The sequence below is a fragment of the Vombatus ursinus genome, unplaced genomic scaffold, assembly GCF_900497805.2.
Source record: "Vombatus ursinus unplaced genomic scaffold, bare-nosed wombat genome assembly UNPS02014841.1, whole genome shotgun sequence".
Classification (NCBI taxonomy): Eukaryota; Metazoa; Chordata; class Mammalia; order Diprotodontia; family Vombatidae; genus Vombatus; species Vombatus ursinus.
The window spans coordinates 46,664,029-46,677,186 of record NW_020954619.1 but is presented as its reverse complement, the minus strand read 5'-3'; the positions used below and the strand labels follow the sequence as shown (position 1 = coordinate 46,677,186).

Here is a 13,158-nt window from a genome sequence, read left to right as displayed (position 1 = left end):
TTCTTTAATGAAATATGTTTCCTTTATGAAAGCATAAAGTAATCAAATATTTCAAGGAATATTTGTGTGTGTGTGATTATATGCATTCATTGATTTCATTAATCTATCTACCTGTATTATGTCTATGGAACAGAAATTCCTGAACTATTTTTACATTGCCACATATCTGAAATAGATATTCTGTGAAATATCAAATATGCAGGGTTTTAATATGGGAAAAGATGAACATTATAAAGTGAGTGTTCACATGTGACCTTTTAAATATATTAAGGAAGCTTTAAACACAATTTATTAATATTTCTAATAGATCCAGAAAATAAATCTAGGTATAAAGGTTCTAATAGCCCTTCCATTTAGTTTCATTTTGGCACACATTTATTTAGATTTAATTGTTAATTTTTTTGAAGGCTGTTTATATCATCTTTTCCTTTTATTTGAAAGGTAAATTTTTTTTGTTTTCCTTGATTATATGAATCAAAAAAGTAATAATATTTCTTATTACTTTGAAATGATACAAGTAAAATCATCTTTTAATACAATTGTGTGGTATTTTTAATTTACAGGACACTTGTCTCCTACTGACGCAGATGGAGACATGCTTGGTTATGATTTGTATAGCAGTGCTCTGGCTGATATTCTTAGTGAACCAACCATGCAACCCCCCATTTGTGTGGGATTGTATGCCCAGTGGGGAAGTGGGAAATCTTTTTTGCTAAAGAAATTAGAAGGTAAAGTGATTGAACTAATATTCATGTATTTAAAGAGTACATTTCTAAGAAGTTCTTATATAGTAAGTTTTTAGATTATCATTAAAAATATTTTTAAAGAAAAGAATTATATGTAGGATTTTGTAAAGTGTGATATAATCCCTGTTGTGGCCCTACCCTTACCTGGACGAAGTTCAGTTTCTAGGGGCTGGCCTCGAATCGTGTCTCCTGAGAGTAAGGACTGCTTTTTTTTTTTTTTTTTTTTTTTTTTTGCGCTTTTCTTGTATCCCCAGTGTTTAGTGCTGTGTGTCAGGCAAATAGTAGGTGCTTAATAAATGTTAAGTGACTGTCTGACTTTGGCTTATTTTGTCACTGTCTATAGTTTATTTTGAAACCTCAAAATACAGCTGGTGTCTAGGTCTTTACCAACTAGTGTAGTTAAAAGGGTCTTAGCTTTCCAGCAGCCATGCAAGGCAGCAAAGCATAGTAGGCACAAGACAGCTTTTTTTCACTTCAGAGAAAATGTAAAAGCACATAAAAGATTCACGGTGGCCTATAATAGTAAAATGGTTTTCCTCTTTCCGTTGTTTCCTTTCACCCTGGGGACCTATACCAACTTTAGCCTCACAAGACTACCTGAAAGGGTTGTACTTTCCTTAGGAGAGAAATTAATTTGGGGATGTAATAACGTCACCCTTTCTTTTCAATCCAAACATTCTGGTGGCCCTTGCTTTTCACCCTAACCAACTATAAAGGTCTGTAGCTATGTGGTCCTAAGAATTTGAACTTTGCTCCAGAAGGAAGTGAACCTAGGTTTCTTAAAGAAGCAACCTCTTTTGCATCTGGATTGTAGTAGTAGAATAATTCATGGTAGTAGCACATGGCAAAGTCCGGATTTTTGCTTCTCTGTATCAGGGTTCAGTCCTTTGTTGATCCTCAAGCTCTAAAGCCAGATGTGTGATCGCAGTTCAAGAACTCTTGACATTCCTGCAGAAGGTTTGAATTCTGAAATTCTGACCATCTGATGACATAGAGTCCCTCTCAACAGCAAAATGCCATTCCTCAGTCTGAGAGGTCAGGTCCCTGCCTCTTTACAGCTGAATCCAAGATCCCCTCCTCTGTTTAGGGTATTTTATAATGTGGCTCCATTGGCTTCTGCAACCACTTGGATAAGAGGTCTCATCACTATATCTCATTGCCATGGCCAGGGAAACCCTTTGCAATTGTATGTGTGAGTGAGAGATCATTTGCAACTAATTGTACAGGTACATCCTATCCTTCCATTCCCCTTCCCCAATTTTTCAATTTGCTCTTAAGTCTCTGTTTTTTGGGTCATGCATAGCTCTCACACAATGGCCTGAACCAATCAGATTATCCTGAAATACTGAGATTTAATCATCCATCTTCAGTAAGTCAAATAAGTTTACTAACAAGTATTCAGCATTCATTGCGCCCAAATGTCTTTGATTTGCTTAGCAGGCATCTTCCTTAGACAGGTAAAAGTGACAAATAATGTATTACCCCTGCAACCAGAAGTGGATCAGACAATCTCGATCACATTTATCTCCTTTTGAAACAGATCGAGACATACTTGATTATGAAATAGGCAAAAATGCTTGTGTGGAATTGTATGCACATTGGTGAAGTGGGAAATCTATCAGTCTCAAAAAATTGGAAAGTGAAGTAATTGACCCAATTGGTAGATTTGCACCTGCTTTCAGGGTGCACTTTCAAAAAGTTATCACACCACGAGTTTTTATAAGCAAGTTGTTTTGTTGTAAATTTCTTGAAAAAAGAAAAAAATTATGTAGAATAAGACATTAAAAATTACTAAAATGTTCTTATTCTTTTTTTTCAAGGTGTTTTACAAATGTTTTGAAAACATTAGAACTTCAAAATGACTTTGTATCTGCTCATTTCTATTAAGAGTTTTATCCTATTTCTCTTTCAGATGAGATGAAAACTTTTGCAGGACAGCAAATTGAACCTCTTTTCCAGTTCTCATGGCTTATAGTATTTCTTACACTGTTGCTCTGTGGAGGGTTGGGTTTATTGCTTGCGTTTACTGTGGACCTGAAACTTGGAATAGCAGTGGCATTAAGCTTCTTGGCACTCCTGTATATATTCTTTAGTAAGTCTTTGCTTTTATTCTTTTCACACATTGAAAAATGTCAGACTTCATTGTTTTACTTAATAGGATTGACATTTTGATTTTTTTCATTGAAAGTTAAAAATACTATTGCTTGAAGTATAATATATGAATATAATAGTATGAGTGGAAAAGTTTAACCACAAATTACATACACTTGCCTACTAATTCTTTTTATCACACTAATTGGCTTGGGGAAAAAAGCTGCATTCTTATTGGTTTTTGTGTCTTTCCAAATCTATATAAAATTTCTTTTACCAGACATAAGCATTGTTATAAAAAAGCCTCTTAGTTATATAGTGCCTCCATTAGACTTTATTTAAATAAAATTATGTCATTATATTTTTCTAGTTGCAGAATTGAATAGCTCCTTTAGTATAAAGGAGCACTGGCTATCATTGCGTTTTTCCTGTAACAAGGGAGATAAAAATAATTCCTAATCCCTCATCTGGGTGTTCTTTGTTTGCAAGAAAAGAACAGTTTGTGTATTCTACTACCATATGAACCACAGATTTGTTTTTCTAACTATGTTTTCCTTAGGCTAGCATTAAATGAGCCTATAGACCCTAAATGTATACCAGTGAGAGGTGGGTGGTGGGTAGTATAATTGGATGGCTCTGGATTATGGCATTTGGTATGGGGAAGTTGGCATTAAATTTAAAACTAACATAGTACATTATTCACTTGTGAGTCATTGAATTAGAGCTGATTACTTGAATTTTATTCCTTAGGGAAAGGAATGTGAAACTGATTACCTAAAACAATTTTATTGGGTTTATTTTTACATTTCAGCTGTAATTTACTTTGGTGGTCGAAGGGAAGGGGAAAGTTGGAATTGGGCCTGGGTGGTAAGCACTAGGTTGGCAAGACATATTGGCTACTTGGAACTCCTCCTTAAACTGATGTTTGTAAACCCCCCTGAATTGCCAGAGCAAACTACAAAAGCTTTACCTGTCAGGTGAGCTGAATGATTTTGTTTCTCATTTCTTTCTTGGAAATACCATGCTGTGTTCAGTCAAAAATAAAAATGTAATGGATTAAGGAAAAATTTCTCTTCTGGTTATGTTAACTTTTTAGTATGTACAAAATTCTGTGGAACGTAAAATTTCAAAAGTTTGGTGGTTTAATAGCTAAATCTGTTAATAATTTGTTGCCATGAAAGATTTAATGTTTTATTAGTTTGCAGATATTTCCTAATTAACTTAATAGGAAGTTGATAAAGAATGTATATTCATAATTATATTCACATACATATTTTAGACATGGAAACTCAGAAGCAAAGAAGCCTTAGTCTTCTCAGAAAATCAGCTAGACTTGTAACAGAAACTAAATTATGAGTAATTTTATTTAGAATTCTCTTTATTTTCTTAAATTTATTTTGCAGTTTGAAAGTATTATTTACCATGAATTTTTAACCATTAGACTTGTTCCTTTTGGCTTCAGAGCATAGATCAAAGAACAATAGAGGAAAGTTGCAAAAAGGCGAATCAGCCTTGAGGTCAGGGAAAACATATTTGTTATCATGAGCTGTCTGAAGGCAGAGTGAGGGGCTTCAGGAGGTGACGGGATGGGTTTCTCCAGTTGGCAGGATGACTACTTAGGATCACATTACCATAAAACTAGAGCCATGGGCACTTCAGAGGCCATCCAGGCCAACTCATGCCGAACCTGGAATATTTATGGCAAGATGACAAACGCGTGGTTACCTAGCCTTTGCTTGAAGATAATCAATATGCAGAATGCATCTCCCATCTTCCACACCCCGCCCCTTCCCGCCACTGCCTACTGTGCAGAGACAACTCATTCCGCTTTGATTACATAAAGAACTGAAGAAAGATTCACCTACTTTTTCAGGTGGAAACCTAGTCTCAGATTCTTGGATACACTGAAACTGAGGGAGTAAGAGGGGCTGTGTAGAGAAGTGATAATAGACAGATGGGACTGGGGCTTATTATAATGTTGATCAATTTGAAATTATGTGAAAAAAGATACTGTACTATTTATATCCTTTGATGTAGTGATCATATTCCTCATCTTATACTATAAGGAAATGAAAAAAAACAAACAGAAATAAACCTCCAATATATAACAAAACATTTACAGCATTTCTCTGTGTCAACCAAAAACTAAGTAGGTGCCTGTTAATTAGTGGAATGACAGAACAAATTATAACATGAATGTATCGGACATTCTTGTGCATTAAGAAATGAATTTCAGGGGCAGCTAGGTGGCGCAGTGAATATCTCTGACCTTGGAGTCAGGAGGACCTGAGTTCAAATTCAGCCTCAGACACTTGATATTTACTAGCTGTGTGACTCTGGGCAAGTCACTTAACCCCGATTGCCCCACCAAAAAGCAAAAAAAAAAAAACAACAAAAAAAAAAGAAATGAATTTCCTCCCCGTTCCCAGCATGTTCTCTCTGCCAATATTTATCTGCCTCTTGGATTTAAGACGCAACTAAAATTCTACTTTCTTCAGGAATTCTTTCCTGATCAGTCTTAATTCTGGTGCCTTCCCTCCATTGATTATATCCGATTTATACTGTGTATGTGTGTGTATAGATCTACCTGATTTTCTTCCTATCTCTCTATCTAGCCAGCTATCTAGCTTGCTCATAATTGTCTGCATGTTGTCTCTTCCGTTAGACTTTGAACTCCTTGAGAATAGGAGTCTTTTGCCTTTCTTTGTGTCCCAGCACTTACCACAGTCCCTGGCATTTAATAGATGCTTAATACATGTTTATTGATTACTGGATGAATGTGAGGAATTCAGAGAAATTTTGGAATATTTGTTTGGATCTGATGCAAAGTAAAATAAAGAGAACCAGAAGAACAATAAACACAATTCCCATAATAATGTACCTGAAAAGAATAATAAAAATAAAAGTAACTCTAAGTAAGTATAATAACCAATCTAGTCCTGAAGAACAACTAGTAAAGCACAGCTTCTTTATCTAAGCATAGAGGTATGGAATCATGGGGACAGAATGTTGTATACATTGTCAGACGTAGTCATTGTATCAGTTTTTATTTTTGGCTTAACTGTTTATCTTTGTTGAAATGTATGGTTCAGTTCCAGAGGTGGGAGAGGGGTGCCTATATCCAGGAATGGATGTGATATAAAAAAAGGCATTTATTAATTGTATAAAGTTAAAAAAAAATCAGTTTGTTGACAAGGTCCACATCAGCCTTTTTTATGGGTGGCTAGGTGCCTGCAGTGGACAGAGTGCTGGGCCTGGAGTCGGGAAGACCTGAGTTCAAATATGGTCTCAGATATTTGCTAGTTGTTTAACCCGGGGCAAGAAGTCACTTTCCTCACCTATAAATGAGGTGGAGAAGGAAATGGCAAGCCACTCTAGTATCTTTGCCAAGAAAACTTCAGATGGGTTCATGAAGAGTCGGACAGGACTAAAACAACTGAACAACAACAACAAAAAAAACTTTTTTATGCATCTTAAAGGAAGAGAGTGACTCTGAGAAAGAAGTAAGGAAAGAGTGCATTCCTGGTGTGTTGGAATGGCCAGTTCAAAGGCCTGGTGATGGGCAGTGGAGTATCATGTATGAGGATCAAAGCAAAAAGCAGTTTGGCTGGATTGTAAAATCACTGAGTATGGGAAGGAAGAGAAGTGTCCAGTGAGGTTGAAAGGCTAGGCTCTTTAGCACTTTGAAAGTTAAGCGTGGAGTTTATATTTGATCCTAGAGGTGATAGAAAGCCCCCAGAGTTGCTTGAGTAAAGGAGTCTCGTAACTGCATTTCTTTAAAGGAATATTACTTTGGTAATAGTATATAGGTCATATAATATTTCTGCATCTTTTTACCATCTGATTATCCATTTCATAGTCTCAGTTTTGTTCTTACTTTTACCCACTCCTTGATTCTTGTATTTCACAAAACACTCTATTCCTTTATAATGAAAAGAGTGCTTAATGTGTGATTGGGAAGATCTGGTTTTAAGTCCCATTTCTGATCCTTACCTTCTGTGCCTGGTAGTTGGAGTTACTCTCTTATACTAATTCTGCTTCACTGTATATATCTAACCTCAACCCTGGTTTCCTCATGTATAAAATGGGGATACTTGTAGTACCTCCCTCACAAGGTTGTTGTGAGGATAAAATAAGAAATGTATGTAAAGTTCTTTGCAAAGTTTAAAGCATTATATAGATTCAACAATTGCAGTTTATGGAATTTAGAAAAATTGATTGCAATTTTTGACAATATCTATGATAATGGCTAGAGAGAGCTGACCTTGAAGCCAAGAAGAACTTGGTTCAAGTCTTGCCTTTGATACATGCTGGCTATGTGTTGTTTATTGTTTGGTTGTGTCCAGCTGTTTGTGACCCCGTTTGGGGTTTTCTTTGACAAAGATACTGGAATAGTTTGCTATTTCCTTCTCTGGCTCATTTTACAGAGGAGGAAACTGAGGCAAACAGGGTGAAGTGACTCGCCCAGGGTCATACAGTTAATAAGTGTCTGAGGCCAGATTTGAACTCAGGAAGATGAGTCTTACTCCAGGCCCAGCACTCTATCCACCATGCCAGTTAGCTGCCCTACTGGCTACATAACCCTAAGCAAACCATAACCTCTCAATACTCTGGGCAACTCTCTACTGAGGCTATAAAGAGGGTGTTTCCTCACCTGAGAGTTCCCTAGACCAGTGAAATCAAAGGTATAGTTCCTATACAATGTATAAGCATGTACATACATATCTTTTATCTATGTATTATATATTTATATATAATATCTATTTAAGACAATTTGACTACTCTGGTTTTTGTGTTCTCTTCCTGTAATCATTTTCCATTGAGGTGTGCTAAGCAGGTGATTTCTTCCCTCCCTTTCATTAATTAAAAGATTGTTTCCATCTAGCTTTACTCCTCCTAGGCATTCTATGGCAATTGTCATCTCTTCACTTGTTAGTCATATGACCTCTCTGAGCCTCACTTTTTAGCAAAATAAAGGAATTGGGCAAAATGGGCCCTAAGGCCCCCTTTCATATTGAATGTTTTGTGATCTTTTTCTTCTCATTGGATAAAAAACATTTTTAAAAAATTAGTATTTGTCAGACCTAATACATGTTCCTTGACTGTTTGACAATGTAAAGATTTCTTTATATTTCTATTTAGAAAAAAAGATTAAAGGACAATGAAATAATTCAACTGGTTTATAAGACTGTTATAATCTGAATTTCATTCAAATAATGACAAAATATATTTTTCTTTTTTAAAAAGGTTTTTATTTACAGATTACAATAGACTTTCTAGTGTGGGTGGAGAAACTTCCTTGGCTGAGATGATTGCAACTCTTTCTGATGCTTGTGAAAGAGAATTTGGTTTCTTAGCCACAAGACTTTTTCGAGTATTCAAGACTGAAGATACACAGGGTAGAACTTTTATATTTCTCTGTTTCTGTATTTTAATGTAATAGTTTTATTTATTTCTTTTTACATATATTTTAAATTCCTCACAGTATGTTATCTTGTATCCTAATAATTTTATATTGTACTTTGACTATTGAATTAAGTTATCTAGACATTAGAAGCATAAATAATGGCCAAAACTCTTTTTATGTATTACAGGAAAAAAAAAGTGGAAGAAAACTTGCTGCCTTCCATCTTTTGTCATCTTCATTTTCGTCTTGGGATGTATTATTGCCGGAATCACTCTCCTTGCTATATTTAGAGTTGACCAAAAACATATGACAGTGAATGCTATTCTTATATCAATTGCATCTATTGTTGGTTTGGCCTTCATCTTAAACTGTCGTACTTGGTGGAAAGTACTAGACTCTATCCTAAATTCTCAGCGTAAACGTCTCCATCATGCTGCCACCAAACTGCACAAGTTGAAAAGTGAAGGTTTCATGAAGGTAACTAAATATTGAAATATTTACAACAAAAACTCTAGCTCATAGATTTTCTAGGATTATAAACATTGAGCTGTGTTTAAAACATTGTGACCTTTAAAATTTTTAGTTTTAATTTCATTTGGAATTAAATTCAGGTACATTCCCTAACTGTGGATATACTGTAAAGCTTTCTCTCATCCACTGAGATCAATTATTCTCTCTACACAGATCACTTTTAATGGCCACTGTTTACATGAAACTTTTCCTGATTTCCTTAGCTGCTTGTTTCGTTCTTTCCTCTTGATTTACTGTGTATGTATTTGTAAATTCATGTTGTCTTCTTTGATAAAATGTGAGCTTCTTGAGGGCAGGAACTGTTTTCATTTTTGTCATTGTATCCTTACCATCTAGCACAGTGCCTGGCATCTAGTAAGTGCTTCATAAATGCTTGGTGATAGGTGAATATGTGTCCTACTGTATGTCTTTCTATTTATGCTATTCTATATCAGAGGGCTTTTCAGGGCTTTCCATAAATAGTATTTATTTCTTTTACAGTAGAAAAAAGGAATAAATATTGGCTCTGCCCAAGGAAACTGAGGCAAGGCAGAATGGCATAATAGAAAAAAAATTGTTAGTTTGGAGACCTGGGTTCCCTGAGCCTTAGTTTTCTTACTTGTAAAATGAAAGCACTGGATCATGGTCTCTAAGCTTCCTTCCAGTGGTGAATTCTTTAATTCCAAGTACCTTGATCATAGCTTTCAGGTAGACTAAAGATGTATAAATTATCTCTCTTTGATCTGTTTTCCTGGTCAGTTGTTTTCCTGTCAGATATTTCATCTTTTCTTCTATTTTTTTTCAGTCTTTTACTTTGTTTTGTTATTTCTTGATATCTCATGGAGTCATTAAATTCCATTTGGCCTATTCTAATTTTTAAGGCATTATTTTCTGCAGCAAGGTTTTGTACCTCTTTTATCAAGCTATTGATTCTCTTTTCATAACTTTCTTGGTTAACTCATTTCTTTTCCCATTTTTCCCTCTACCTTTCTTATTTGATTTTTTTACGTCACTTTTTTTTTTTTAGCTCTTTCACTCTTCTAGGTATTCTTTTAGAGCCTATGTCCAGTCTGCATTTTTTTCCTTGAGGTTTTGCTTATGGATATCTTCAAGTCATTTTTTCCTTCTATGTTGTCTTGAGTTTCCCTGTCACCACAGAAACTATGGTCAACTTCTTCTTCTTTTTTTTTTTTGTTTGCTCATTCTTCCAGCCTACTTCTTGACTTTGGACTTTATGTTAATGTTGGCTTTGCTCATTTCTGGGGGGGATGTGGGATATCTGATCTGAGTTTGTCACTTTCACACCTCAATCTGGGGGAACCTGAAGTTTTTAGTGCTTCTAAAGTGATGTGATCCAGGGAGAGGTCTTTTCCTAGCCCTCCTTGTCTGAATTCTGGAAGTCCCTGACCCAGATTTGGGTTTGTTGGCTTTTGTATAGTTGAGTTTAAGTAGACTGTGGCTGAACTCAGTCACTGTTAGTCTGTTGTGAAGTTCTGCAGTTTCAGAGAGACTGAGCTGCTGGCTGCCCTTTGATCTTAGCTCCTGCCCTGGTTTTTCCATTGTAGTCTTTGTTCTGGTCTAAAAGTTAGAACTGAGTCATTTCTTTGATCTTGGGCTCAGAGCCACACAAGCTCAGTTTCTGGAATTTGTGCTTATTATTCATCTAGGGCCTTTTGCTTGGTAATAGCTATTGTTCTGCATTCCTGGATCTGTGACCCACAACTAGACATTGGGTGACAGAGCTGCCAGATGGCTCCTGCCCCCACCACTAGTTGAGGAGTCTCCTGGGATTCTGCCTTGGTGCTTGCTCCTGTCTTGCTGCCACTACCATCACCCTGTACTCCTGACCAGCTTCTACCTTAGCATCTGTAGACTTTTTTGTTTACCTTCCTAAGTTGCCCTGGGCTGGAAAAATGACTCACTGTGACTTTTTCTTGGCTTTCTGTCAGTCTGGCATGTTTTCTAAGTTATTGTGGAGGAGTGTGTGTGTATGTGTTGATAGAGCTAGGCAAAAATGCCACTCTGCTATCTTGGCTCCACCCTCTAAATAACTTAATCAAAGTAATGTAATATCATGAATGAAACCAGAATTTGAAGCTAGGTTTCTAGACTCTTGAGTCTGTATTTGTTTTACTGGAGTATTTTGCATTAATATTAAAATAAAAAACAGCTTTCTTTTATGAAATATTTCATTATAACTTAAATGCTTTCTTTTGAACAGGTTCTGAAATGTGAAGTGGAATTGATGGCTAGAATGGCAAAAACCATAGACAGCTTCACTCAGAATCAGACGAGACTAGTGGTCATCATTGATGGGCTGGATGCTTGTGAGCAAGACAAAGTCCTACAGATGCTAGACACAGTATGTTTTTAGTCATTTTAACTTATTGAAAGAGTACTTGGTGATTGACCATAGAGGCCGAATTTGATATTATTTTAATTGAAGTAAATTTGGGAGTTTTGCATTAAGTAGATGCCACAGGGTGTATTATGTTTCCTTTTTTATTAATAGTTTTTGTGAGTAATTTTCAGCTCTTTACATGGTTTTGATTTATCAGTAGTAATAAAAGATAGCATTTGTTAGGTGGAAGCATCAAGCTCAAATATTTAACATTACAAAAACAGATCTTATAGAAGATATGACAGCTGAAAAAGCAGTATAATAAAGAGCAGTGGATTTGGAGTCAGAGGAGACATACTTGAATTTTCGCTTTGCTGTTCACTAACTCTGTGACCTTGGACCAATCATTTAACCTTTTAGGGCTTCAGTTCCCTTATCTGTAAAATTAAACTATTAGACTAGATGGCCTCTAAGTTCTTGTCTAATCTTATAACTTATATTTTAAGTCTAATGAGGATGTGTGATAGAAATGGTGAAGGTCTTTCTCTAGGGGTTTCTGTCAGTCACCACAGATGGTTTTGGACAGAACTGGAGGTGGTAGTGGAGAACCCCAAGTGCTGTTTGTCAGCAGGACACATTAGTTATACTTCTAAGCAGTATCATAAGGCACCACACCATAGACCATAAAGATGAGTATAAAGATACTGTAACACCATAAAGATGATGCCTGTGCTCAGTCTAGTTGAGAGAAAGGCTATAAAATTAATAATGGAAGGACCAAATCATAGAGCAATGTGTATATGGGAAAGTGGGAGAGGAGAAGTGGGTAATCTCTGGAGTCTACCCCTTACCCCCTCCTCCCCTACCCAGAAAAAACACCTGAGGAAATTTGAATCACAGTGGAGAGAAGTAATCAATAGTCAATCAGTTGACAAAGAATGTACCGGTCTTATCTGTTACACTTAGGGAAAGTAAACTATGTTAACTCTTACTGCTAAAACTTTTTCAGCCAAAGCAGTTTATACTGAAGATTTTTATAGTGAATCAGAAAAGATACACTTCCAGAAGGGAAGATGCAAAATAAGAATATTGGGAGTGATACATCTCTATCAACAGGGCTTAACCTCAAACAAAGAAAATCATGAATTTTCTGATAACTCTCTTCTGTGGTAACAAAATATAAAACCTCATCTTGGAAATCTCTATGACCAAGATGATGACTAAATGTTGTATTTTGAGATTGATTGGGCTGTGGATAGATGTGATGTTAAAAAACTTTATTATTTAAAGAATCGTTTAAATTATTGTGGGAGTTACTTTTAAAATTGGTATATTAATACTTGAAATTTTGAAATTAGAGATAATTCATGCTTCATGTGTAAATTTCAAGACATTTGTTGATTTAGTAGTTTTATGTGATTAGTTTCAAAGATCTATAGATAATAAAAAGGTCATGATACTTTTGGGAGAATAGCATATTTAGTCACAATTATTAGCACATTAAGGAGGAAGCACTGTTTCTGTCTCTTTGAATGTTCAAATGAAAAGCAACTATATAACGTCAGCTTTACCTAAACTGTCTAGCTTCCATTAAAAAACCCTATAGAGAAGAGTTACTGTGTTGTGAGGAAAATGTTACTGCAACATTGATTTGAAAATAAATTAGACAAAGTAGAAATATGACAGCTTTTTTCCTGTGTATATTTTTTGTTTAATAAAATGCAAAAAGCAGGACTTTGCTCTTAGTGCTCCAGAAGCTTAGCTCTTAATAGAAACAAGAAAAAATATCAACTTCTTGACATGATATAGTTTGAGTAACCCTAACAGGTCTTGTCTTATTTTCATGATTTTCTAACTTAAACAGTCATTGCGGGAGTAATTTAGTATTTTCAAAGTGCTCCTTTGAGTTATCTGTATAAAGAAGCTTTGGTAAACATTTACTCCAGTACCTAAGGTCAATATTAAGGAAGCTGTTTCTTTTGAAAAGCAAGCCACTATCAAAAATTATTCTCATTCATATATATATATATATATATATATATATATATATATATATATATATA

At 35.4% G+C, this 13,158-nt stretch overlaps 1 protein-coding gene across 3 annotated transcripts in view; it reads left to right on the top strand.

The window, feature by feature from the left end:
* Nucleotides 1–13,158, top strand: part of KIDINS220 (kinase D interacting substrate 220) — a 174,665-nt gene that overhangs the window by 53,555 nt on the left and 107,952 nt on the right. For all 3 annotated transcript variants that reach the window (XM_027840312.1, XM_027840310.1, XM_027840309.1), the window contains exons 13-18: nucleotides 564–728; nucleotides 2,659–2,838; nucleotides 3,649–3,814; nucleotides 8,085–8,236; nucleotides 8,432–8,721; nucleotides 10,976–11,116. In XM_027840312.1, the coding sequence (XP_027696113.1) occupies nucleotides 564–728; nucleotides 2,659–2,838; nucleotides 3,649–3,814; nucleotides 8,085–8,236; nucleotides 8,432–8,721; nucleotides 10,976–11,116 (1,094 nt within the window). The remainder of the gene's footprint in view (nucleotides 1–563; nucleotides 729–2,658; nucleotides 2,839–3,648; nucleotides 3,815–8,084; nucleotides 8,237–8,431; nucleotides 8,722–10,975; nucleotides 11,117–13,158) is intronic.